The 23,525-nt window shown below is 42.0% G+C and overlaps 2 protein-coding genes across 2 annotated transcripts; both read right to left on the bottom strand.

The window, feature by feature from the left end:
* Window positions 1-3,764: 3,764 nt before the first annotated feature.
* On the bottom strand, window positions 3,765-7,630 carry gpd1b (glycerol-3-phosphate dehydrogenase 1b). The gene is made up of 8 exons (XM_068315388.1): window positions 7,481-7,630; window positions 6,284-6,461; window positions 6,061-6,201; window positions 5,426-5,564; window positions 5,131-5,243; window positions 4,799-5,035; window positions 4,601-4,707; window positions 3,765-4,281 (listed from the first exon to the last, which is right to left on the bottom strand). The coding sequence occupies exons 1-8, from the start codon at window positions 7,522-7,524 to the stop codon at window positions 4,185-4,187; spliced, it is 1,056 nt and encodes a 351-aa protein (XP_068171489.1). The 5' UTR covers window positions 7,525-7,630; the 3' UTR covers window positions 3,765-4,184.
* Window positions 7,631-8,825: 1,195 nt separating this feature from the next.
* smarcd1 (SWI/SNF related, matrix associated, actin dependent regulator of chromatin, subfamily d, member 1) lies at window positions 8,826-22,659 on the bottom strand. The gene is made up of 13 exons (XM_068316351.1): window positions 22,460-22,659; window positions 18,525-18,700; window positions 16,917-16,959; window positions 16,371-16,493; window positions 14,630-14,752; window positions 14,409-14,525; window positions 13,974-14,075; window positions 13,720-13,881; window positions 13,083-13,180; window positions 12,869-13,004; window positions 12,006-12,128; window positions 10,707-10,808; window positions 8,826-10,275 (listed from the first exon to the last, which is right to left on the bottom strand). Exons 1-13 carry the CDS (start codon window positions 22,643-22,645, stop codon window positions 10,222-10,224), a joined length of 1,545 nt encoding a protein of 514 aa, XP_068172452.1. The 5' UTR covers window positions 22,646-22,659; the 3' UTR covers window positions 8,826-10,221.
* Window positions 22,660-23,525: the final 866 nt, after the last annotated feature.

Here is a 23,525-nt window from a genome sequence, read left to right as displayed (position 1 = left end):
CCACAGGTAGGATGTGAGCTGGAGGAGAAGGAGAAATTCTGGCTGGACTTTGATGAAGTGATGCAGAGCATGCCTAGAAGTGAGAGAGTTGTCATTGGTGCAGACTTCAATGGACATGTTGGTGCAGGAAACAGAGGTGATGAGGAGGTGATGGGCAGGTTTGGTATCCAGGAGAGGAACACAGAAGGACATATGGTAGTTGACTTTGCAAAAAGGATGGAAATGGCTGTAGTGAATACTTTCTTCCAGAAGAGGCAGGAACATAGGGTGACCTATAAGAGCACACAGGTAGACTACATCTTGTGTAGACGGTGTAACCTGAAGGAGATCAGTGACTGCAAAGTAGTGGTAGGTGAGAGTGTAGCCAAACAGCACAGGATGGTGGTGTGTAGGATGACTCTGGTGGTGAGGAAGATGAAGAGGGCAAAGGCAGAGCAGGAGACGAAATGGTGGAAGCTAAAAAAGGAAGAGTGTTGCATGACTTTTAAGAAGGAGTTAAGACAGGCTCTGGGTGGCCAGGAGATGGTTCCAGATGACTGGAAAACCACAGCTAATGTGATCAGGGAGACAGGTAGGAGAGTACTTGGTGTGTCATCTGGAAAGAAAGTAGATAAGGAGACTTGGTGGTGGAATGAGGAGGTACAGGAGTGTATACAGAGAAAGAGGTTAGCTAAGAGGAAGTGGGACACTGAGAGGACTGAGGAGAGTAGACAGGAGTACAGGGAGATGCAGCGTAAGGTGAAGGTAGAGGTAGCAAAGGCCAAACAAGAAGCTTCTGATGACTGGTATGCTAGGTTGGACAGTAAGGAGGGAGAGACTGATCTATACAGGTTGGCAAGACAGAGACAAAGATGGGAAGGATGTGCAGCAGGTCAGGGTGATTAAGGATAGGGATGGAAGTCTATTGACAGGTGCCAGTAGTGTGATGGGAAGATGGAAAGAGTACTTTGAAGAGTTGATGAACGTGGAAAATGAGAGACAACAAAGACTAGAAGAGGTGACTGTTGTGGACCAGGAAGTAGCAAAGATTAGTCAGGATGAAGTGAGGAGGGCATTGAAGATGATGAAGAGTGTAAAGGCAGTCGGTCCTGATGATATACCTGTAGAGGTTTAGAAGTGTTTAGGAGAGGTGGCAGTAGAGTTTCTGACTGGGTTGTTCAACAGGATCTTAGATAGTGAGAGAATGCCTGAGGAATGGAGGAGAAGTGTGCTGGTGCCCATTTTTAAGAACAAGGGAGATGTGCAGAGTTGTGGCAACTACAGAGGAATAAAGCTGATGAGCCATACAATGAAGTTATGGGAAAGAGTAGTGGAAGCTAGTCTAAGGGCAGAAGTGAACATTTGTGAGCAGCAGTATGGATTCATGCCAAAAAGGAGTACTACAGATGCAGTATTTGCTTTGAGGATGTTGATAGAGAAGTACAGAGAATGCCAGAGGGAGCTGCATTGTGTTTTTGTAGATCTGGAGAAAGCTGATGACAGGGTGCCCAGAGAGGAACTGTGGTATTGAATGAGGAAGTCTGGAGTGGCAGAGAAGTATGTTAGAGCGGTGCAGGACATGTATGAGGACTGTAAGACAGTGGTGAGGTGTGCTGTAGGTGTGACAGAGGAGTTCAAGGTGGAGGTGGGACTGCATCAGGGATCAGCTCTGAGCCCCTTCTTGTTGCTATGGTGATGGACAGGCTGACAGACGAGGTGAGACAGGAATCTCCATGGACTATGATGTTTGCAGATGACATTGTGATCTGTAGTGAGAGCAGGGAACAGGTGGAGGAGAAGCTAGAGAGGTGGAGGTTTGTCCTGGAAAGGAGAGGAATGAAGGTTAGCCGCAGTAAGACAGAGTACATGTGTGTGAATGAGAGGGACCCAAGTGGAAGAGTGAGGTTACAGGGAGAAGAGATCAAGAAGGTGGAAGATTTGAAGTACTTAGGGTCAACAGTCCAGAGCAATGGAGAGTGTGGAAAAGAGGTGAAGAAGCGTGTCCAGGCAGGATGGAACGGGTGGAGGAAAGTGTCAGGTGTGGTGTGTGATAGAAGAGTTTCAGCTAAAATGAAAGGAAAGGTGTACAAAACTGTGGTGAGACCAGCGCTGTTGTTTGGTCTAGAGACAGTGTCACTGAGGAAAAGACAGGAGACAGAGCTGGAGGTAGCAGAGATGAAGATGCTGAGGTTCTCTCTGGGAGTGACCAGGAAGGATAGGATCAGGAATGAGTACATCAGAGGGACAGCACATGTTAGAGGTTGTGGAGATAAAGTCAGAGAGGCCAGACTGAGATGGTTTGGACATGTCCAGAGGAGAGATAGTGAATATATTGGTAGAAGGATGCTGAGTTCTGAACTGCCAGGCAGGAGGCCTGGAGGAAGACCAAAGAGGAGGTTTATGGATGTAATGAAAGAGGACATGAAGGTAGTTGGTGTGAGAGAAGAGGATTCAAAGGACAGGGCTAGATGGAGGAAATTGATTCGCTTTCTGGTTGAGTCTGCTTTTACGTTGGAACTGTAAAGGAAGTAGTTTCTTTTATTTTGAAGGTGTCACTGATGAGACTAACACACGTTAACTGCCGCCCACAGATGAGGACTGGAATTGAGGAAGTGAGGCAAGCCCCTCCTCCCTCAATGAGTGGATGGGTGCCAAACATCCCTGCCGGCTTTCGGGGGTGTGTTTTTTTTGTTTTGTTTTTGTTTTTTATCTTGTCTTTTTTTTTCTTTTTTTTTTGACCCCAGACTTTGGTCAAATTTAAATTTTTCTGTTATCTCATTAAATTAGATCACAGCGTGGGGGAGTGTGTGTTACATAAAGAGTACTGTAATCAAGTAGGTTATCGTATATCTACCACCGGGAGATCAGGTTGATGGATGGGCTTGTGATTGATGTGATGCTGCACCCTAGTGGTCGATAGCCGCAACTACAACCTATGAAGGGAAACAAAAAATTTACACCTACGGTTTATTTGGTTTCTCTATTTCTTTTTTCTGTAGGGCCCAGGCTTGCTGATTTGTGTCCCTGATGCTTATTAAAAAGTGATTTGAAGCAGCTCAAAAGCTGAATTATGCACTTCGCCTTGCTGAAGCGTTTCAAAAAGAGGCATCCCTTCATCTGTTGTGTCCAGCAGCTGCAGTGCTGCCTGCTGTCTAATTATAGATGGACATTTCCCCCTTTGGAGCACGTTATTATTAGAAATCTCACAGGCTAGTGGACTAAATACTATGTAAGGGACACCATTCAAAGAGTGTAAAATTATGTTACTCCATGTTCCATGACAAAGAAGAAATGGAATAATAAAACAAAGAGAGGGTGTGCCACAGGTGCACAATGGGAATAATGATAGGATAATCAGCATCTGGTGACAGACAGATGGCTGCGAATGAGCACAGATTGGTTTTTGTCAATGGAGGGCAGGACTAAATATCATTCCCAAAAAAATTTGTGATTGAACCAATAGATTTTAAAAAAAAAGTCAGTTTCTAAAACATGTATACATTTAAATATAAAAATGTTCTCATGGATTTGCCACAAGTACCACCAAATAAAAGTCCAGACTGAATAAAGCAGCCATCACCTTTGAGGACTGACGCAGGACATGCACTTAAAGAAAGGTTGAAACTCGCTCTAGAAAATGGTAAAGGTGAAGAGTTTAGAGTGGCAGCGTGACTGAGCTCAGCTCCGGTTACAACCAGGCTGGAGGGTGTGTGTGTGTGATTGTATCCTGCAGGGAGACACCAGCAAGTTGGGAAAAAATATATTTAAGAGTGAACACAAGCACAATGAGTTCAATAATTTATTCCAAAATGAATCTTTTTAGGCTAAGAAGTCCAGATGAAAAAAAGAAGAGCATGTGTTCAGTCAATGCTGTGTATTCTGTGCTTTAAAAACGACATGATACAGATTAGTAGAATGGTAAAGGCACTTTTAACCAAGAAATGTCCGGATATTTGATAATATTCACATCAGGATGAAGACAGGGGTAATAAAAAATTGTAACTGCTTTAAGACTTTTTTTATGCATTATTTCATGTATGCTTCTAAACAGAGAAAAAGGAGCACCTCTTTTGTCAGCGATGCAGCAGAGGGGGGGTCAACGCGGCGGCGGTCGAGATGAAACCTATTCTCCTGTGTGATCATCTGGATTATAGAGTGATTTAGCGAAACAGTCTTTTCTCAACTGCCACCCAGTTATCGGTCCTTTACATGTGCTCTGGGTGGTTCTGCAAACATTTGATGAAATCTGAAACCTGGTGGCCGTTGAAGCAGATCTGGTAGACGGCAGTAAAAAGAGGAAACCTGGAAAAGTGAAAGAAAGATATAAAAATGAGGGAAAGATTCAGTCAACCAGGATTATTGACTTCCTTTAAAATGAAGAGACGAAAAGAGGATTGGAACTTCCTCTGGAGACAGAGAGAGGGAATGATCCCACTTTTATTACCCAAAACAACACCAATTTGTTGCATTCTTTAAATACCACAGTGATGAAAGTGCAGTCGGATTTCATTGTTATAGATACCAGTGAAAATCGGATTCGTTGCCAATATCAATAACTGCAGAAGTGATAAACAACCCATGCTGTGATTTATCATATCGCTCAAATAAACAACAAACTTACTTATTCAACATGTCCTTCTGTTTCAGGACCTGATGCACCTCAGCAGCGGTTGCTGGACCTTGAAGCTTCTGTCCATTCAGCAGCTCATTCTCTAGCTGCTCGATAGTCTAAACAGAGAGAAATATGATGAATGTCTTAAGTTACAACATCCGATTTTTCACGGGAAATAGATTTGAGAACGATTGAGAATCTTCATACTTTGCCCGTTTTCGCGAAGGCCTCCCCGATCTTGCGGTTGCGTCCCCCGTAGCAGGTGGTGATCAGGTCAGCGATGCCGCAGCTCTCCAGGAATGTGGCGGAGGAGACGGGGCAGTTGGTGCAGAAGACCCTGGCGAAGGCGATCATCTCCATCAGGCCCAGGCGAATCACCGCCGCCTTGGTGTTATCGCCACAACCCAGGCCGTCGCAGAAACCTGCGCCCACCGCCACAATGTTCTGGAGCGGAATAAAAACCGGAGGTGCTGCTGCGACTGCACTGCAGTTGTGATTGAAAAATACATTAGTTTTCATGAAGGATAACAGAAAAAAACCTTGAGAGCCCCACAGATCTCCACGACGTCAGACTCTTCTACCACCGTCACACGGAAGTTGGTGGTCTGCATCAGCTCCTTCAGCATGGGCCCGTGGGCCTTGTTGGTGCACCCTGTGTCCAAAGTGACGCATCAGCTTCAAAATCCATCACATGAACAAAAAAAAGAAGGTCTGACATATAGTTTTTAAAAAAAAACCAAAATCTTTTTTCAGGGTATTCTGTGCAATCATTCTTTTTTTTTTTGTCCCTTTTTTTTTACAGGCATCAAAGTCAAGAATGGTTATCCTCCATACCGATAGTCGTCTCACAGAACTTCTCATCCGCAACCTCATTGGCGATGTTTGCGCCCATGAGGACCGTCATGTCGATCCCCAGTCGGCCCCGAATGACTTCAGAGATCAGCTTCAGGCCGTCCAGGCCCACATCCACACCCTGGATCACAAAACAAGCACAGAATTCACAAAAATCTATTCATCATATGAACGGCTTCACTCACTGTGAAACCTACTAAAATAAGAATAACTGGTGACCTCATATTCCTTTACCACACCTCTCTGTAAGGAATATTTTACCTGTTTATGCCCTCAAACATATATTCTATTTTACTACTTCTTTTAAAGTATTTATATATTTTTGTACATTAAATACACTTTGTTGTAGATTTATGACATCATGAAACAACCTGCCTGCTTTATTTTTATTTTTTTTATCGCTGCTGCACACCATTCATCCATAGTGTACGTATTTATTATAATTTAATTCTAAATTTTAAATTCTGCATTTTAAAAAAATTTCTCTGTAGTTCAACCTTTATTCCATAATCTTAATTTATTTTCCATAAATTATTTGTTTATCCGATCATTGTTAATAAGAGCCTGAGAACAACATTCAATGCTTCAAAATGACAGACTCTAACTCCAACAGCCACCTTGATGAGAGACATGCCGACAGCGTCCTTCTTGACGTGATCTTTGATGGTGTCACAAACCCGTCCGATGAACTGGTGGGGGACCACGAAGATCAGGACGTCGGCTCCCTTCACAGACTCAGCCAAGTCTGGAACAGCCAACTGTGGAGTAGAGAGGACACAACGGTGAGGCATCAGTAGAAAGAATGGCTGCTATGGGTCATCAGTGTGTCGCCCTGCTCACCACATTGGGGGGCAGCTTGTGACCGGGCAGATATTTCACGTTTTCGTGTTCTGTGTTGATGATTTCTGTGAGTTTCCGGCCCCCCACCATCTCTTCAAACACCCACATGTTCACTGTGGTCTCAAACGTGTCATACTTGGCAGCGTTGGCACCCACAATCTTGGCAATGGCAGAGCCCCTGTGGGCATGAAGACACACAAACACCATCGTAGTGCCAAGACATCAGCAGGTTGAACAACAAAGGTTAGAGACATATTGACAAGAATCTGTAAAAACACATATTTTAAGCCTATTTAATTCAGTAATTATAAGACAATAACTTATTAACTGCTGCTAGTCATTCTCATCAGAGGCTCTAAAGAAACTCAAATGTTCTCCTGTAGCTGAGATGTGGCAGTGATGCTGTAAGGTGAATGTTGCGTTATAAGAGTCAGGAGGAATCTGTGTTTAAGATCACTTATAAATTATCAGGATTAAAGTATTTCTTACCGCATATGAAGCATCTGACACAACTGTTTTCAGTAGTGGAATATAAATAAGATTTTTTTCATTTCAAAAATTTTTACTCTCAGTATTTACTTCACACTCTTGTGTATTTCTGTTTACTTGACAGCCTTTATTTGACTTACTTCCCTTTAGGACAATCTGATCCATAAAATAATAAGAGTTTTAATGAAATAATATGCACATATATGTATATGCACTTTAAAAGTCACTCTTTGGGCCTGCAAAAGCATTACAATTGGCACTTATGTGTTGATGAATGAATATTAACACTAATCAGAATAACCCGCTCTTAGCCTCACAATCAGCACCTTTGAGTCGATTTAAAATCACACAAATGTTCTCATTGTGTCTCAAGCACAAACACGATTGCAGGGCTGTCACCAGCAGCAGCCTTCTACCTTCAGCATGTGAATAATGCCTCCACCTCTGACCTCCCTAAATGTCATGCTGACTGTCAGCAACATCACATACAGTAAGAGCAGACATCGCACAAAGTCGAAGGACAAAGAAATAATCTGAACGGAGCTGCGTCTTTACAATATTTTACTCTGTGTGTGAAGTGTTTCCCAGACAACATTCATGAAATCTAGTCCAGGACACACACTCGACTGTCACACAGCTGACAGATCAACCCAACTTTAAACTATAAACCCCCAAGACTCGCTGACAGATGAAGAATCCTTCACTCACCAGTTTCCAGAGCCGACCACACACACTTTCTTCGGCACTGCCATCCTGTGTTTGACGTCCCAGACCGATCGGCTGAAGCTGTGAGGACACACTGACGCCGGGGCTGAGGTATTTATACCAGACACACAGCTGAGACGCGACACTCCCTGTTTGCTGGTTGGTCTGCTCTGCCACCTCACACTCACACAGACACAACAGGAATGTCCTTCTTGAATACTTGGGGTCTGATGCCCTCTGGCACGTTAGAAGCTAAGCTGATGATTAAACTGTTGATTGAAAATTGACCAGTGATGTTTGTTTGATCCCAGGAAACCTTTGAAACATCACAAATGCCCCATGTTAATTTGTTAGGGGAAACATTAATCATGAATGTTAGCATTCACATACAGTTCTTTAGTGTGTGTGTGTGTTCTAGTGAGGTGTAGGAAACAACCTTCTAAAAGCACTGGGGAAAATGTCTCTTATAATCCAGCTGCTATGCAATGCAGCAAGGTCACACAATACTTTCACACATTGGTGGACTTAAGTTGTGTGGGGGCTGATAAGGAATGAAAGGGGCACCAGATGCATGCGGTGGGACGCAACCTCAGAAAGTTATGCTTCTATAGAGTGAAACAAATGCAGGGAACTGTTATTAAAAACACTGACAGGCCAAATCTTCCTCCATTTGAGACGTATAGGGAACTTAATCAGATCTTAACATTCTCGGCCACCTTAGATGGAATTTATTTAAAATCATGGGACCATACAACCTCCTTTATTTCATCTGGAGGTCCCTCCAGCAAATAAATTAGAAATCTTCCCATTTCTGGTATCTGGCATATTTAGAAAAGCAAATAAAACAAAAATGTCACCATTAGCACGCAGCTTTGCATTTTACTTTGTGTAACTTGATTGCTAATTATTTCAATTTTTTTTACTATGAAAAACTTTGATCATCTGATCAAGATAGTGATCCAAATAAAAAATACCTAAGTGGAAAGTTATATTCTCACTTCTAAAAATTCGATTATTTTTTCACATCTGCCTATTTATTTAAAAATAGGCGACATGTGCAGGAAGTGAATCACAGCAGCTGGTTTCTGACTGAAGGAAATCAAGACGTTATAACTTCGTCTTCATTCATGTAAGTGAATGATCTGAGCATTTACTTCCAAATTGTTTTTAATATATCAATAACTTCTAATCAGGCTCAAGATAAAAAGTTCACCAAAACTAATAACTAGATAAAGCAAAAATTGAAATGTTTTTTTATTGACACCCAATGAAATCCACAAACAAAAGTCAATAAAGATTCCCAATATGCGGAGAGAAAATAGCAAAAAAACAACAACAGGCAAGCGTGTACATTTGACATATCCTTTATTATAACATAAGAACATACAGAAAAATAGGTTTGGTCCATGAAAAACTCTGCAGATTCAAATAATACCACACCCTCCGGAATTTTCCCAACCACTTGTTTCAAATCAAATACCCACTCAAAACCCGCATTAGTGTATTCTTGGAATTAATGAAATGCATACATGCCAGGAGACTCATCGTCACCTTCAACAAGAAAACAGTCATTAAACTCAAATGTGTCAGATTTCAGCCGGGATACAAAGACTCTACTGCTCCTGAAAGTGTTTATGGCTTCTCTGCACAGAATTAAAATACAGGAGCTTAAAAGTTAAGGACTGAACCTTTCTGAGGTCACAGGTGATGAAGTGTGTTTGTTCGGCAGAGCGGAGGCTTGTAAAACACACCTGCTGTCTTCATGTTCGCTCTGACAGTAAGGGCTGAATAACATAAATACTGGATCCACTATCTGAGCCTAGAGAACGATTCATGAAAAACATCTGCCAGGTAGGGTACATTTTGACTTCACATCCATTTTCTGCTCTTTATTTACAAAACTATTTAGACTAGAGGTACTCAAACTAGCTACTTCCTTGATAATCTGTACTAGCTAACAAGACAAGTACTGATATAATACATAGCGTGAAACCAAAGATCATTGATAAAAGAAACTGAAAAAAACTTCATACTTAATGTCAAAAACAAAGAAACTAAAAAGATTTTCTGCTATGACTCATCTTTTAAGTCCATCCCACAGTAATCTGGGGTACAAACCATCAAAACAACCCAATGAGAACTTAAGACAAAGTGACACACTAACAGTCACTATGCAGCCAAGTAGCCTGATTGGTTACAAACACAATCACAGTCAATATCTAACCTAATAGGCAAGCATCTGGGGGCTGGAATAGGAGTGTAAAATGCAAATTTACTTTGCAAAACTGGAACAAAAAGCACTGGCAGAATCCACATATTCCACATATTTAACTTTTAGATTAGGTTTAAGATTCAGGGACAAAATACATTAAAAGTTGCCAGGTACAATCTGCCCTCTGCTTTCTGTTTGTGTCAAATCTGTACTTTTGTGTGGGCACAATGTATGAAAATGAAAGGAATGCTTTCGGGTAAGGCTTCGACATGCAGGAGGAAACCATGTGAGCTCTGGTGTGAGAAGAAAAAAAGGCTACATAAAAAAAATAAAAGAAATAAAACAGCAACCAAACTGCAGGAGCAGCGGAGCTGCTGGGTGGAGATAAAGGGACATCTTACGTAACGGTAAAACAATCTACGATCTATGCCTCTAAACTCGTCAGAAGACTCACTTTGAACATCATACACACTCTCGCACATTAGTCGTCTCCATCGGCGCATCTCTATGTTGGTTGTGGGTAACTTTTCCTTTAGGTGTTCCTGATGCCGAGCGCCTGCTCCAGCTCCTGCCGCCTCTGCTGCACCTGGAGGAGGTTTTTCCACACAACATTTAACAACCAGGAGACAGGAGTGACAGATCATATTTAGATACAGACAAGAGATTTGGTGTTTGGAGAGTTACTGAGAGGCAATAAGCAAATCCTCAAGTCACTAAATAAATCATTGAAGAAGAAAAAACAAAACGCAACAACAATTAAGCAAGTGATCAATAAATGAAAAATGAAGCTTGTAATTTAAATTAATTTGTGATTGAAAGCCCCACTGATAAATGCTATTTTGTTTGATTCAAATATTTTAAACATCCGTGCTGTTGATATGCATATATTTTTATATCGAACTGGCTAAAATCTACCATTAACAAATGGCAGCAGAAAGTAGGATTCAAGAAGAAACCATCACGTGACTCAAGAATGGTAATACATGTAATCATGGGTTAGGGTTAAGGTTAGGGTACCTTAGAGAAGAAGTAGCGACCGACTGCTTCCTTAGCCCACGGCTGGTAGTAAAACTCCGCTCTGCGCTCCTCTTCGGGGTTTCCTACCACATCGGTCATGGTCTGTAAGGTGAGGAGAACAGTTAGATCTCACTGATCCCACAGCTGAGCTGGGATCCTGTAGGGAGGAACAACTATTAAACACCCCGAGTCAAGCGCAGCTATGACAAACATACTAACGGTACCTTTTTTGGGGGGGCTGTTGTTGAGTCGGTGTTAACAGCAGCTGGACTGAATGAATTCAGTTTCATAGAGATGTCTGACTTCACGCTGCAGGTGGTCGACAGCTGGTTGAGTTAATCTGCTCGCGGTGAGAGGCGAGGCAAACGCGCACTCAGGCAGAGTGTTATTAAATGTTTAATGCTCGCTTCTGGCCTCCCACGGCACACCTGAGTGGGCAGCCGGGGGGAGAGCACGGCGTTCACCCGGGTTAACACCGTAGGCTGCTGTAGGTCAACCATCAACTCAAAGACTAAATATTATTAACCTAAATAAGACCTCAAACGTATTTCGTCAAAAGTAGAAATATTTTTGTGAAGTATTAGACCCCCCCCTCATTCATTGTGTTATCAAACCCCTTCATGTTTTATAGTGTCTCAGATGGTTTTAAAGCGCGTTTTGTCAGTTTGATTTCAGTTCTGCCTCACAGGGATTTAAAAGTCTGCAAGACATTTTCTACCTTTAAGTTTTTGACTCAAGCGATCAATGATAGATTTCTCTTTTAACTGCAGAATATTTGCATAAAATGCTGAATCTTTCCTTTCCAAACTACTGTAGACACAAATCTGTCCCTGATATTTAGCAATGTAGACGTTAAATATTGTCTTTAATTCAGGGACAGACAAAACATTTCCAGACAACAAATCAAGCAGAAAACAGATTAAATAACCTGAAGGATCAGAAAACAACTTCAAAATGTACAAAATGTACATTCTCTTCTTTCTCACCATGAGATCAACACAAACCACAGCTGTCGCTATGACAACACAGCTTTACAATGATCTACTTTTCCAATTAAGTAACGCCAACTGATTCTTTGAACATGAAAATATCCTCCCTGCATTTGGAATCCTGTTTACCCCCAATAGCTTATGAGATAAACTAAACAAAAAATGATTTTCCATCACAGAGGATTAAAGAATTTGTCTTTCAGTTGAGAGACCTTCTGACCATCAAAGCTAATGAGCCACGCTTTGATCAGTCGATCAAGTCATTGATTAATCTCTCAATGGATCCCGTAGACGTCTGGCTGGGGCTCACCTTGAGGTCTCTGCACTGGGACTGCAGCCAGTCGTTGATAAAGCCCTGAGGATCTCTGGCAAAACTCAACATGAACTCTCTCTGGGTCTTCAGCTGATTGATCGTCTCGATCGTTTCATGTATCTGGAAAGAAACAAAAAAAAAAAAAAAAGAGAATGATCATCAATCAAACACATTTCATGTGTTATTTAAATACAATTGTCAAATGAAACAACGGGTTTTCCCATCATATCTCTGAATCATTTGTTATAGATAACAGTTTTCGTGCCGAGGCTCGGGGAGAACAAACGCCGTTCTGCTGACAGAGAAACCCTGAAATGCTGGTAGTTTGGTGACCAGATGAGGTCAGGTGCTTGTGAAAACACAACATGTGCACCATTCTGTGGTGTGCTGACTAACGTCTCATGACGCAGACACACTGCTGCTCATTAGTGTTGGATAAGATGCACATATCTGTCCAGTCGATGTCTACGTGGATCCAACGGTTTCTGCTGAGGAAGACAAGGATGACTACAATTTCGTCTCTCGTATCGAGCTGGCGGGCGCCGAGTGTTCATCTTTAAAACATGACGGTAACGTAATGGGAAGAGTGGCGCCTCCAAACGATAAACAACCCCCTTGTGTTTACATTGTTGTCTTATCCAAGAACAGCGACGACACAGACGTATCAATGCCTTATCAATACGATTACAATACGCGCCAAGCAGTGGCTGCTGGGAGGAGGTCATCAAGTCCTGCCTGACCTCAAAACTGAAAGAAGGCTGCACTTCACTGGAAGCTCTGTCAGCAGATATGTGTGTGAGTGTGTAAAAGTGTACATAGCAGGTTGAAAACATGGGAATAAAATGGACGGGGGCTTCTACCTTATTGTCCAGTCCTGCTATTTCCTGCTGACTGGCTGTGGAGAGCAGGAAGGAGTTCATCTGGGTCTTCAGGGTGTCGTCTACCTCCACGTCTATATCATAGCAGGCCGTCTTCTTCTGGTCATTCGGGTCCACGCTAGAAGGATGCAGCACACAGTAAGTTTTAGTTTGATTCCACTCAGGTGACCCCCACCCAGCGCTGCAGTGAGGTTACCTGATCACGTGGTTTATGATGATGGGCTCTGGAGGCATCAGGAGGGCGTGCAACCGCTGCGGGATCTCAGAGAACTTCATTCGCTGAGTCTCAAAAATCTGAAACATGAAACCAACACAGCGTAAAGCAGCCAATATCACATCAACGACAAGGAACAGCTTTTCATTTGTGTTCCTGCTTTATTTATCCATCATATTATATGGATACAAATATTCCTGTTTGGTTACTGGTCTAATAATAAAACAGACCAATAAATTCTATATGAAGAAAACAAAGAGAGACTGAACTAGTGGCTTTATTAACTCTTAATCTTTTATATACAGGAAACTTTAATCCGTCCAGCAAGTTTATTTAAGTTTTCACCGTTAACTTTTCCCTGAACCTGTTTATCTTGGCCCAGTGGAAGAAGACACACTGGGAAATCTGTCAGTGACCCACAAAGAATGTAAATCTCCATATAAGGCCAAAGGGAAGAGCAGAGGGGGGAGGGGCTGTTCGCCGTCAAAAGGACAACCATGTGGCTGAGGATCACTTCAGCTTCACACAGCACTTACAGCTGGATCTTGAGGAAATGTATGTGAGGTCAAAGAGCGTGTCCCTGCAGGTGTGTTAGGGCGCGAGGAGACCCCCCACTCACCTGCTGCAGGTATTTGTCACAGTTGATGAACTCGCGCTCATGAGGGTCTTGGAGCTTGTGGGTCTTGACATACTGCCAGAGGGCCTGAATGATGACCGGTCTGGTCTGGGTGTGGATCCCAAGCATCCGAGCAAGACGGGGGTCCAGCTTGAACTGAGGGGGCTGGATTGAAGCGACGTCGATTTGTCATTAGATTTCAGCATACACATCACCGACAGGAGGACAACACCGACAGGTCGATGCCCAACGCTCACCTGGTAGTCGAGCATTAGCAGGACGGTGCAGCGAACACCGACATCACCTGGCCTCTTCACTTGGAAGCCATCGGTCTCCTGAGTGGTGGCGGTCCTGTGCCACTAAAATCACAGAGGACATCTGAAAAAGCCTGAAACCTTCAGGAGCTCATCACGCCGTCCGAATTAATTACAATACTTGGTCATTACCGTCAGAAAAAGTACAATTTCTAACTTAATACTTAAAATAAATGCCCAGAATTTACAATGAATGCAATTACAGAATTAACTTTATTTCTACGTGTTAATAAAGGGTAAAAAAATGACAAAGGATTTAAGTTCTTAAACAGCAACAAGCATCACTTCAGTACCAAAAAAGAATTGATTCAGAACATTTAGTCCGACATGAGACGACTGAAATCCACACGTGTCAAGATTTATAAAATGAGTTCTAACTTCCACAAGGTGATTATCTGGTCCATACAGGTCCTTGTCCAACTCAATCACCAGAGACTTGAAAAAAGAGGAGAACTTGCGCTTCTGTTTGGTGGCTTCGTATTTAGACACGCCCGTCTGCAAAGCAAATGTAGCAGATGGAAACAGGAGTGAAGCCACATATAACCAGAATTATTATACCTTAACGTTTATAAACCAGTGTATTTCATTGTAAGGCTTACATCTTCCAGCAGACGCCCCTCAACACGCAGCTCCCATGATGCAACTGTGCCTTCTCCATCCTCAGCATCTGGCTTTGCAGGGTTGAAGGTATTTGATATGAAAATCCTCAATTTTCTTTTTTGCTGGAAACAATTACAGAATAAAGGAATTTAAAATCAGCCTTCAATAACAATAACATCGTGTATCTGTCAATTAGTCTCTAAAACGATCATTGCTGTTTATATTAAAATAAATCAGTGCAGTTTTATTATGGAACACTGGTGTTGCTGGAACACTGGTGTTCCATAATAAAAAATAATAAAAAAGGACATTTATGCACTTTTTCAATATTGAATTCTTAATATAGTTCAATTAAAATCTCCCTTTATTCTGCACTTGTTGGTCGGACGTGTCTCCAGTGTAACTTTATAGGAGAATGAAATGTGTAAATTTGTTTGAATGTATCCAGTAGATGTCAGCATTAGACAGGTAACCAAAGTAAGAACTTGTGTGTGTGTGTGTGAGAGTCAGGCCATCATCTCAGAAATGAGATATTTTCATTCAGCACAGAACAACAGTTTAGCACAAAAGAAAGCTTTGCTGGAAAGAGGAGCTCGACTGAATCGTCCTCCCCCAGTCAGAATCAGTGCAACAAACAAACTACGAGATCAAACACCAGTATTGATCGAACATCGGCAGTGGCTCAGCGGTAGAATGAGTCGTCCAATCATCACAAGATCGGCAGTGCGATTCCCGCTCCCGCCCAGCAACCGGGAGTGTGAGCTGTCAGCTCACCTCCCGAGGTGCCCTTGAGCAAGGCGCTGTCCCCGTTTCCAAGTTGCTCATTAGGGCGCACCATGACGAAGCTGTCCGTCACTCTACCTCCTAATGCATGCCTACAGGTGACTTGTGTATGTGTGTGTGTCCAGGGTCTGGACACACCAATATATATATATGCATGAATAATCCACCTCCGGAGATTGTAATCAGTATATATTATACTGTATATATACAGTGCGCCCCTCGTTCAAGGACCCACACGCGAATAACGAATTCCGCAATATAGCAACGTACTCTTTTATTTATGGTAATTTAAACGTTTATGAACCCTCCCCATACTGATATTAAACCACCTTCTATCTGTATTACCTTTTCCCACACTCTGATAGACTGTTTAAAGCACTTTTGTGTCTCAAGGATGTACGCTGCATTCCGAGATTGACGGAATGGAGCGCACTTCGTGATGCCGTCAGCCAATAGAATGCACGTACGGCATCACGGTACTACCTACTAAAAATCTGCGATGAGGTGAAGTCACACATTTTAATGCGTGACTGAGTGAGGTATTATTAATATATATATATATATATATATATATAAAAAGTAGAAACATCATCTGTAGGTCTTGGTGCTTTAAACATCTGAAGGACCTGATGGCTGTTTAGGGCCATACAGAATGCCCAGGACAGAAAAAAGAAGTCACATCCCGTTATAAATTCTGCATAAATAAGGAGGGACTTTCAAATAGAGATGAACCATCAATCTAAATGTTATCGTGACTGTTAGTAAAATGGACAAGTTTAAAAACCAAGTCAGAGAAGGTCCAAAGAGAAATGTGTTAAAATAATTGGTGATGTTTCAGTCACAAACTCCCTGTGCCGGTACATGGAAGAAAATCTTCCTTTTGTTTTATTCAGCTGTTTTTCACAGGAGCTTCCAGCCTCTATCACTGATGGAGGATTTCCAGGGAGGAAAACATACCTTAATGGGCCTCTTGAGGGCCTCCTGAATATCCAGCCTCTTGCGCATGATGGTCTGGTCAAGCTTTCTCTCAAAAGCCAGCAGATCCATGTAAGCCTGAGACTCTGGGACCAGTTCCCTGATCTTGGAAACAACAAAAGCACCAGTGACCAAAGGAACAATCCAACCAGAACAACAAGAGCACAATCAGTGATGCACTGTTACCATCATCATCGTAGCATCACTATAGAATGAACCGTAGCAAAGAAATAGCGGTAATAAAATCATGATAGCAATTGGATTCCACCACTCAAATCGTTCTAAAAAAATTAAGATGTTGAAGCTCTGGTCCACCTCTACATTTCCTCTTCGACAAAGCAGTGAAGAAGAAGCATCAGGCCTAAAATGTTCAGTTAGTCAAGTATCTGAGCCAAAGTCTTACAGGTCACTGCAGTCTCAAGTGAAGCACTTTAAAATATCCCTTTAAACACCTGAGTTAAAGCGGACTAGCAGCAGATACGTTAACATTAAGAATTCCTGGACATTCATGGTCTGTCTGATACTCACCCTCTGAGGTAGAATCTTATCAGCCATCTTCTTCTTCTTTGTGCTAAAAAATACATAAAACAAGAGCAGTCTAAGTGTGAGCCAGAGCAGAGCAATGCTTCATTGACTTAATCCCCCATAATTCAGTCTGATTTGATGGCTGGCGGCATCATGATCAGGTATAAAAAAAGATATGGCATCTTTCTCCTGCTCTAGGTGAAACAGGTATATAAATAAGAAATATTTAAAATATAGAAAATAAGAAATAGGTAAAGAGAAAAGCAGTGAATCGTCTGAACGACAGACTGAAAGCAGAGTCTTTGACATTTTTGGTCTTCAGAGATTGAAACGAAAAATTGATTGAGTTCCTGATTAAATATCTGTTGTTTCACTTGTGGATTAATGACTGCAGCTTTAAAAAGCATTTAGCAAAGGCAGCGTTCCAGGGTCTGGCTCCCAATACAAAAACAGATCAATCACAATTTTATCTGCTTTTAGTTCCCACTGCATCAAACTGAAGCTTTACGTTTAAGATGATAGGGGCTCAGTTTTAGTTCAGTCAAGTATGAGTTAAAAACCATGACCGTATTTCTTTATAAAATAAAAACATTTCCCCCAATTTAGAACGATCACAAAATAAGGAGTTCTCATTAATGTGACACAAGAAAGACCACAATGAAGGAAGGTCTAACTCAGGGGTATTCAATTAAAAGTAACGGAGGTCTGGTTATAAAAATTTCCTTAGTAAAAGGTCTGAACCCAAGTCAAGTTTGTGTTTTATAGCCAGTCCTTATGTCCACATTATCATTTATTATCAATTTTCAATGCAGGATATGTTTAACTTGGTGCACAGCTTGCTTTTTTACCTCACTATAAATAAAAGTAGACCCAGGCAAATAAATTTCAAACCTTTATGTTAGACTGAAGAACACACAAACCTCAGAATTAAAAATAAAGTGCAAAAAGAGCTGAATAATCTTTTTTTTCATAAATTAAAGACGTCCCAGCCTATAGAACTGAAGGCCTACACATCAAGTAAAAAAATATTAACATCTTCAGAAAGCATAAATAAAAACTGGCTCTTTCAGGGGAAAAATACAAACAGAACTTTCTTCATGAGAAAAGGGGCATGTAGCGTGCCAGTAATTTACTTGTGCTACGTGTTCAAACTATATGAGGCACGATGGTTTTGAACTGCCTGACGGAGGAATAAACATAAATTTCGTCCACTCATTGTTAATCAGTGGTTTTCCTAATTAACCTCCTTCGTTTGGAGCTATTCTGTCCTCTCTGTCTCCCTTCCTCTGTGCTCATGTAGTGGTAACTCACAGCGGTAGTTTACAGCGAGCTGTCTCACTCCAGGTGCGCTGACAGAGCAGGTAAACAATCTGATTGGCTGAACTGAGTGGCGCTATTACCCTATTAACTGGAGGAGCAGCGCCCGCCGTCTGTAGCCGTGACCGTCGATAAAAATGCGCCAAGAAAATCTACTCTCGAGAATTTATCATGGAGTGGTCACGGGTCCGGACAGAACTATCACGCCACGGTCCGGATGTGACCGTTCGGTGACCCCTGGTCTAACTGGTAACACAGATCTCATGTTAGAGGAATAACACCACTTGGACTTACTGCTGGTTGCGATTCTGCTGCTGCACCTGCTGTATCTGCTGGGGGGCCGGTCTCTTGCGAGAGGGGTCCATCACACCAGGCATCACAGGACGAGACACTGGGCTGCTGCCATATCCTGGGGGGCCCATGGCCGGTCCCTGTGGTGTCATACGGCTGGATGGAGGCATGCCCGGCCTCTGTAAGGCATACATATAAAAACACATTTTAGTTAAAAAGATTTTTTTTTTTATTCATGTTGATTCGAAGCCTCAGGTGCAGAATATGATGCAACCGCCTCAACAGATTGATCAAGATCAATAGCGAGTTTATTCAGGAATCTAGTCCATGCACTGCAGGTGGTGTGTTTACTTATTTACAAGGTGAAGAAAAATGTGATGTCTTTAACAAATAAAAGCCAGGTTTTCCTCGTCCAGGTTGATTTCAGCAGTTTTTTTCTTCATTTCTTTTTCAAACAAAAAGTACAACCACATGAAAGTTTTGGTTTTTCAAAAGGAGAATTAGATTTCTTTCCTTTTCACAGTTTAAGAAAAAAACCTACCTCATGTCAACCACTCTAACTTTTGATTGTTGTTTCATACAGTAAATAATAAAACCTAACCCTTTGTTCATTGCTACAGACACTTCCCATGATATGCAAACACACAGTGTGTATTTTTCCACCCTGCACGGAGGCACTGACCAACATAGAAGATCACAAAACAACATCTCACAGGCTTCCAACTCAAACACGTCTGCTTGTGCTGATTGAGCATTTGAGGGTGGGTAACAGGATGACTCCAATCATCCTTTTCGTGACTGAACCAGCCGATCTGGAACCACAGCACATTGTAATTCAAAGTTTCAGGCGCCACCATACAAATCAAACTTGACGTAAACTGTGCTGAAAAACACAACCATAAAAGAACTGTTAATGTGTTGTGCACAAGGAAAGTGAAGGTAGACGTGAGTCATACGTGACAGGTTAAATCTACATAGGCGAGTGAAGTAGATCGTTGTGGACATCAGACTGACAGACCCTGACATCCACAACAGCTCAGTGGAACTGCAAATCAGACAAGTAACTAATGAGGAAAGGCTGACCTCAGGATCTACATGAGCTCACAAGTTGTTGTGCACTGAAATGCTCACAAGGCCACAAACCCAATAACAGACTCCATTTATAGGGTTGTGCAGATGGTTGATATCTCCATCTAGTCGACCATCTTTCATTCAAATCCACACTACATGCATACGTTCTCTGCGAAACTAACAGATCAACGCTGGAGTTTCAAGTGGAACCTGGCAGCAAATCAGCAGCAGCCCATCCACTAAGGTGCAGGATTATCTCTGAACGCAGAAGAAGTTTCCCTCTCCTCCACATTAGCACTTTTTATATGTAAGCGAATATTTTCTAGGTCTGACAAAATGGAAAATCAATTTGAATGTCAGCTCCTTCAAGTAAGTCAAAACAGAAATGCTCACACTCCCAACTCACCAAGCCATGCGCCAAGAACTCAAAGAGACGACTTCGTGTATCAAACTGCATGAACGCAGATAAGAACAACAGATGAAAGACGAATCGCTGCCTGACGCTTTTCCTCCGGCACTCAGCCCAACAAATGAGAGATGAGGGGAAAGCGCAATTTCTCCTCAGCCTATGGCGGAGGGAGGAAAAGAGTGACGGATAAGGGCTTGTCAGCAATACCGGCGAGATGAATGCGCGCTGCCTTTTCCATACAGCGCAGCGTGGGCAGTGAGGTACCGCATGTTGATCATTAAGTGCTTTCTAAATTGTACATCAGTATAACCTTGGTTTGCTTTGCAAACAATTACAGTTTTTCAGTATTCAGAGTATGCTGGCTCACCAAACGTGTCGTGAAAGGCTGCTTTTGTGAGTGAAAGCAGTCAAGGACACTGGAGAAAAAAAATGTCTTTTCACTGAAATCGACCGTTTGCCTCCAGTAGCTAAGCAGCAAACGCTGCAACAGCCGTCAAAGACGACTTACGATTTCAGCGTGTCCTTCCAAGAAAAAACAACTGAAATTGAAATAATTAACGTCACAAATTTAGAAACATTCAGATTGTATAGTGACATGATTTTTAAAAAAAAAGCACTTATGGTTTCAGATATTTCTAACTAGCAGAGATTACGATGAACCACAAAGTTTGATCATTGTTTAAATTATATTTCATGTGAGATGTGTTTTAGAAAACAGCGGCTGGGCAAAAATTAATGGTCATAAATGCCCGTTTTGAAATCAAAATTAAATGACCGTCCCAGTCAGAAACAAATTTTGTTAGAGGAGCAAACAGGACTTCTGGTGGCGTGCAGTCTTTTCATCTTGGAGAAGCTCTCCAGTGTTTCAGTCCTAGGGCTCACATATGAACAAATGTTTTTAAAACTGAGATGAGACGCTAACTGTTTACAGAGTTCACAGAACTCAATGTTGTTCTGTCTCTGTCTAAAATAATCCACCACCTTGTGCGCGAGGGTGAGGATCTTTAGCTACAGCGTGTTTCCCATCAGAATTGTGCTACTAATCCATGGATGGGCTGTTTTTGGCTAAGTCTAGTTATCATAGCTGTAACAGAAACTAGAAGTCAAACCTGACTCACAGTGAAAACAGTCTGGAAACCAATTAATTTTATTAATATGGAGCCTCCTGCACATGAGAAATGACGGTAAACTGAATATTCTCATGTTCTGTTCTACTGTCCAGAGAAAGTATGGTAATAGATGTTGTACTTTTGTTTGTTGTAGAAAGAAAATTTCAATGTTTGGAAATTTCTGGTATTTCATTTATTTAGGATTACTATACTTGTTGGTTTGAATGCTTCCATCACTTTTAGTGCTCAGAAAGTCACCAATTGATTTTGCTGCAAAATATTTACTTTCAGTCATGTCAGAAGATCTGACTCTTACAAAACATTTTGAAAGACAATTAGAAGAAAAAACAAACTACTGGTGATTTATGACACCTTTGTACAGTTAAAAATAATGTTTACCTACATAAAATTATCTTGGAATCAAAACATACAAGTTAACACGATGAACAACTGTTTGAAAACCAGTTCGATGCCATTTTCATGCTAAAAGGAAAATCCATGATAACAAAGAACTTCATGTAATTTCACCTATGAAAATCCCACCACCAAACCAGGCTCCGAGAAACGACCTAAGAACCACTCCAGCTCCCTACTGTGGGGGATTTAACCATCTAAAAACTTTTTTATCCAAAATGGGCAAAATGTAGATCTCGTTGCGTAAAATGGAACTTTGAAATGCTAAAAAAAAAAAAAAATCTTTAGAAGAAATCTCAGTTGACTCAGTTGTATAATGTATAATACCTCAACTATCCAAGTTAAGGAAAGCTCACCTCATTGAAACACTGGTGGCAGAGGAGCCAACAACTTTAATGACACAGAAGGTGCAGTGTCTACCTTTTTTGTCTAATTTTAAACTTAATCTGCAGCTTCGTGGAGGCTTTCCATTCATAGTTGTGTTAGCATTTATAATGGTAACTTTTTAATCCAACCAAAACTTTCAAAAGTACAATGGTCAGAAGTTCAGACTACCTTTTAAAACCAGTTTAGAAACAACTCTACTGTAATTAGATTATTAATGGAGGGAATTGGAGCAGATCGAATGAGGAGCTACCGCCGCTAGCCGGCTAAGCTAACGGGTGATGTGACCGCCTAGCTAACCGGACCGTCGGCGGGCGGGAGGGTTAGCGAATTCAAACAACAAACAAACTGATAGTCGCCAAAAGCGACCGGCTAAAACGTTTCTGACGACAAACCTCCACTCAGCGTGGACGTGGGCTCTGCTGAGCCGTGTCCGGTCCCGGCGGCGGTGGTTCGTGTTAGCCGCTAGTGACACAGCAGCCTGTAGAGGCTTTGTTCTAGCGGACCTGCTAACGCGACGCGACAGCAGCGAAGATGGAGCGATATCTCACCGGGTATCCAGGCCCGGGCATTGGGGAGCGATACATGTGGTTCTGCGCAGCCGACGCCGGTCCCATTCTTCCGGAGGGCGTCCCGGGGCCCATGCCTGGTCCTGCGCCCGGTACCGGTGGTCCAGGTCCCATTGCTCCCCCACTACCTCCTGTCGGTGCCGTCGGGAAACCCCCTCTGGCCGCCATCTCCTTTCAGAATGTCGCTGCCGGTGGGGCGGAGCTATCGCGAGATCAGCGCGCGGGATGACGTTACGGCCTCCCAGCGGCCCCTGCTGTGTAGTTAGGGGTACTGCACCCAGAGTACCCCCAAAACTTTCAAGAGCTGAATTTTTGCGAGGCCCGCAAGTGTCTCCTGCATAAAATTGACTGAGGTTGATGAATTTGGCCATGGCCATGCTGAGTCTGCAGGGGGAAAGTTCTGGTCAGACTTTTTGATCTGTACAAATCAAACCAATGGTTTTGTATTACCAGGCCTCTATGGGATCTTTACCCTTTTTAATGAATAAATGCCATGATGGATTCTTCCAGTGTGGATGAAGGATTGTCCTTCATAAGAACCAATCAGGTTTTTAAGACACTGCAGAGATTTGGTGGTGCTTTATGTTTCCTGGGTGGTGATTGGACTGTCTAAGGTAATGATGTCAGGCTTGAAAGACCAAGTTGCTCTGATCAAGAAACTCCTCGTTGACTTTCAACCTCGGCTGGAATAAGTAATGCGTATAGAAATTCATATATCTGTGACTGATCAATAGAAGAAAGTATATCTTAGAAATTGAGAAAATGAATGAATGAATGAATATCTCAGAAATTATGCATTTGTAATCCAATTTATTAAACTGCTTTGACAATAGTAGTTCTTCTAATCACCATATTGCATATTGATTTTATTTAATGTAGTTTACTTGATAATTCGATGCCAAGATCCTTCTGTATTTCTGTCGTTCTTGTCTTTGTTGTATTTGTCTGAATCGATGTCTTCAGATTGATGAAAATATAGCCTTTGTTATGGAGCTGTTTTATCTGAACCCAGAAGCAGACTGGGTGCAGATGAAACAGATGAGGTGTT

Source organism: Antennarius striatus, chromosome 5 (assembly GCF_040054535.1).
Source record: "Antennarius striatus isolate MH-2024 chromosome 5, ASM4005453v1, whole genome shotgun sequence".
NCBI lineage: Eukaryota > Metazoa > Chordata > Actinopteri > Lophiiformes > Antennariidae > Antennarius > Antennarius striatus.
The sequence above is the reverse complement of the archived record's forward strand: the minus strand, read 5'-3'. Positions and strand labels throughout refer to the sequence as shown.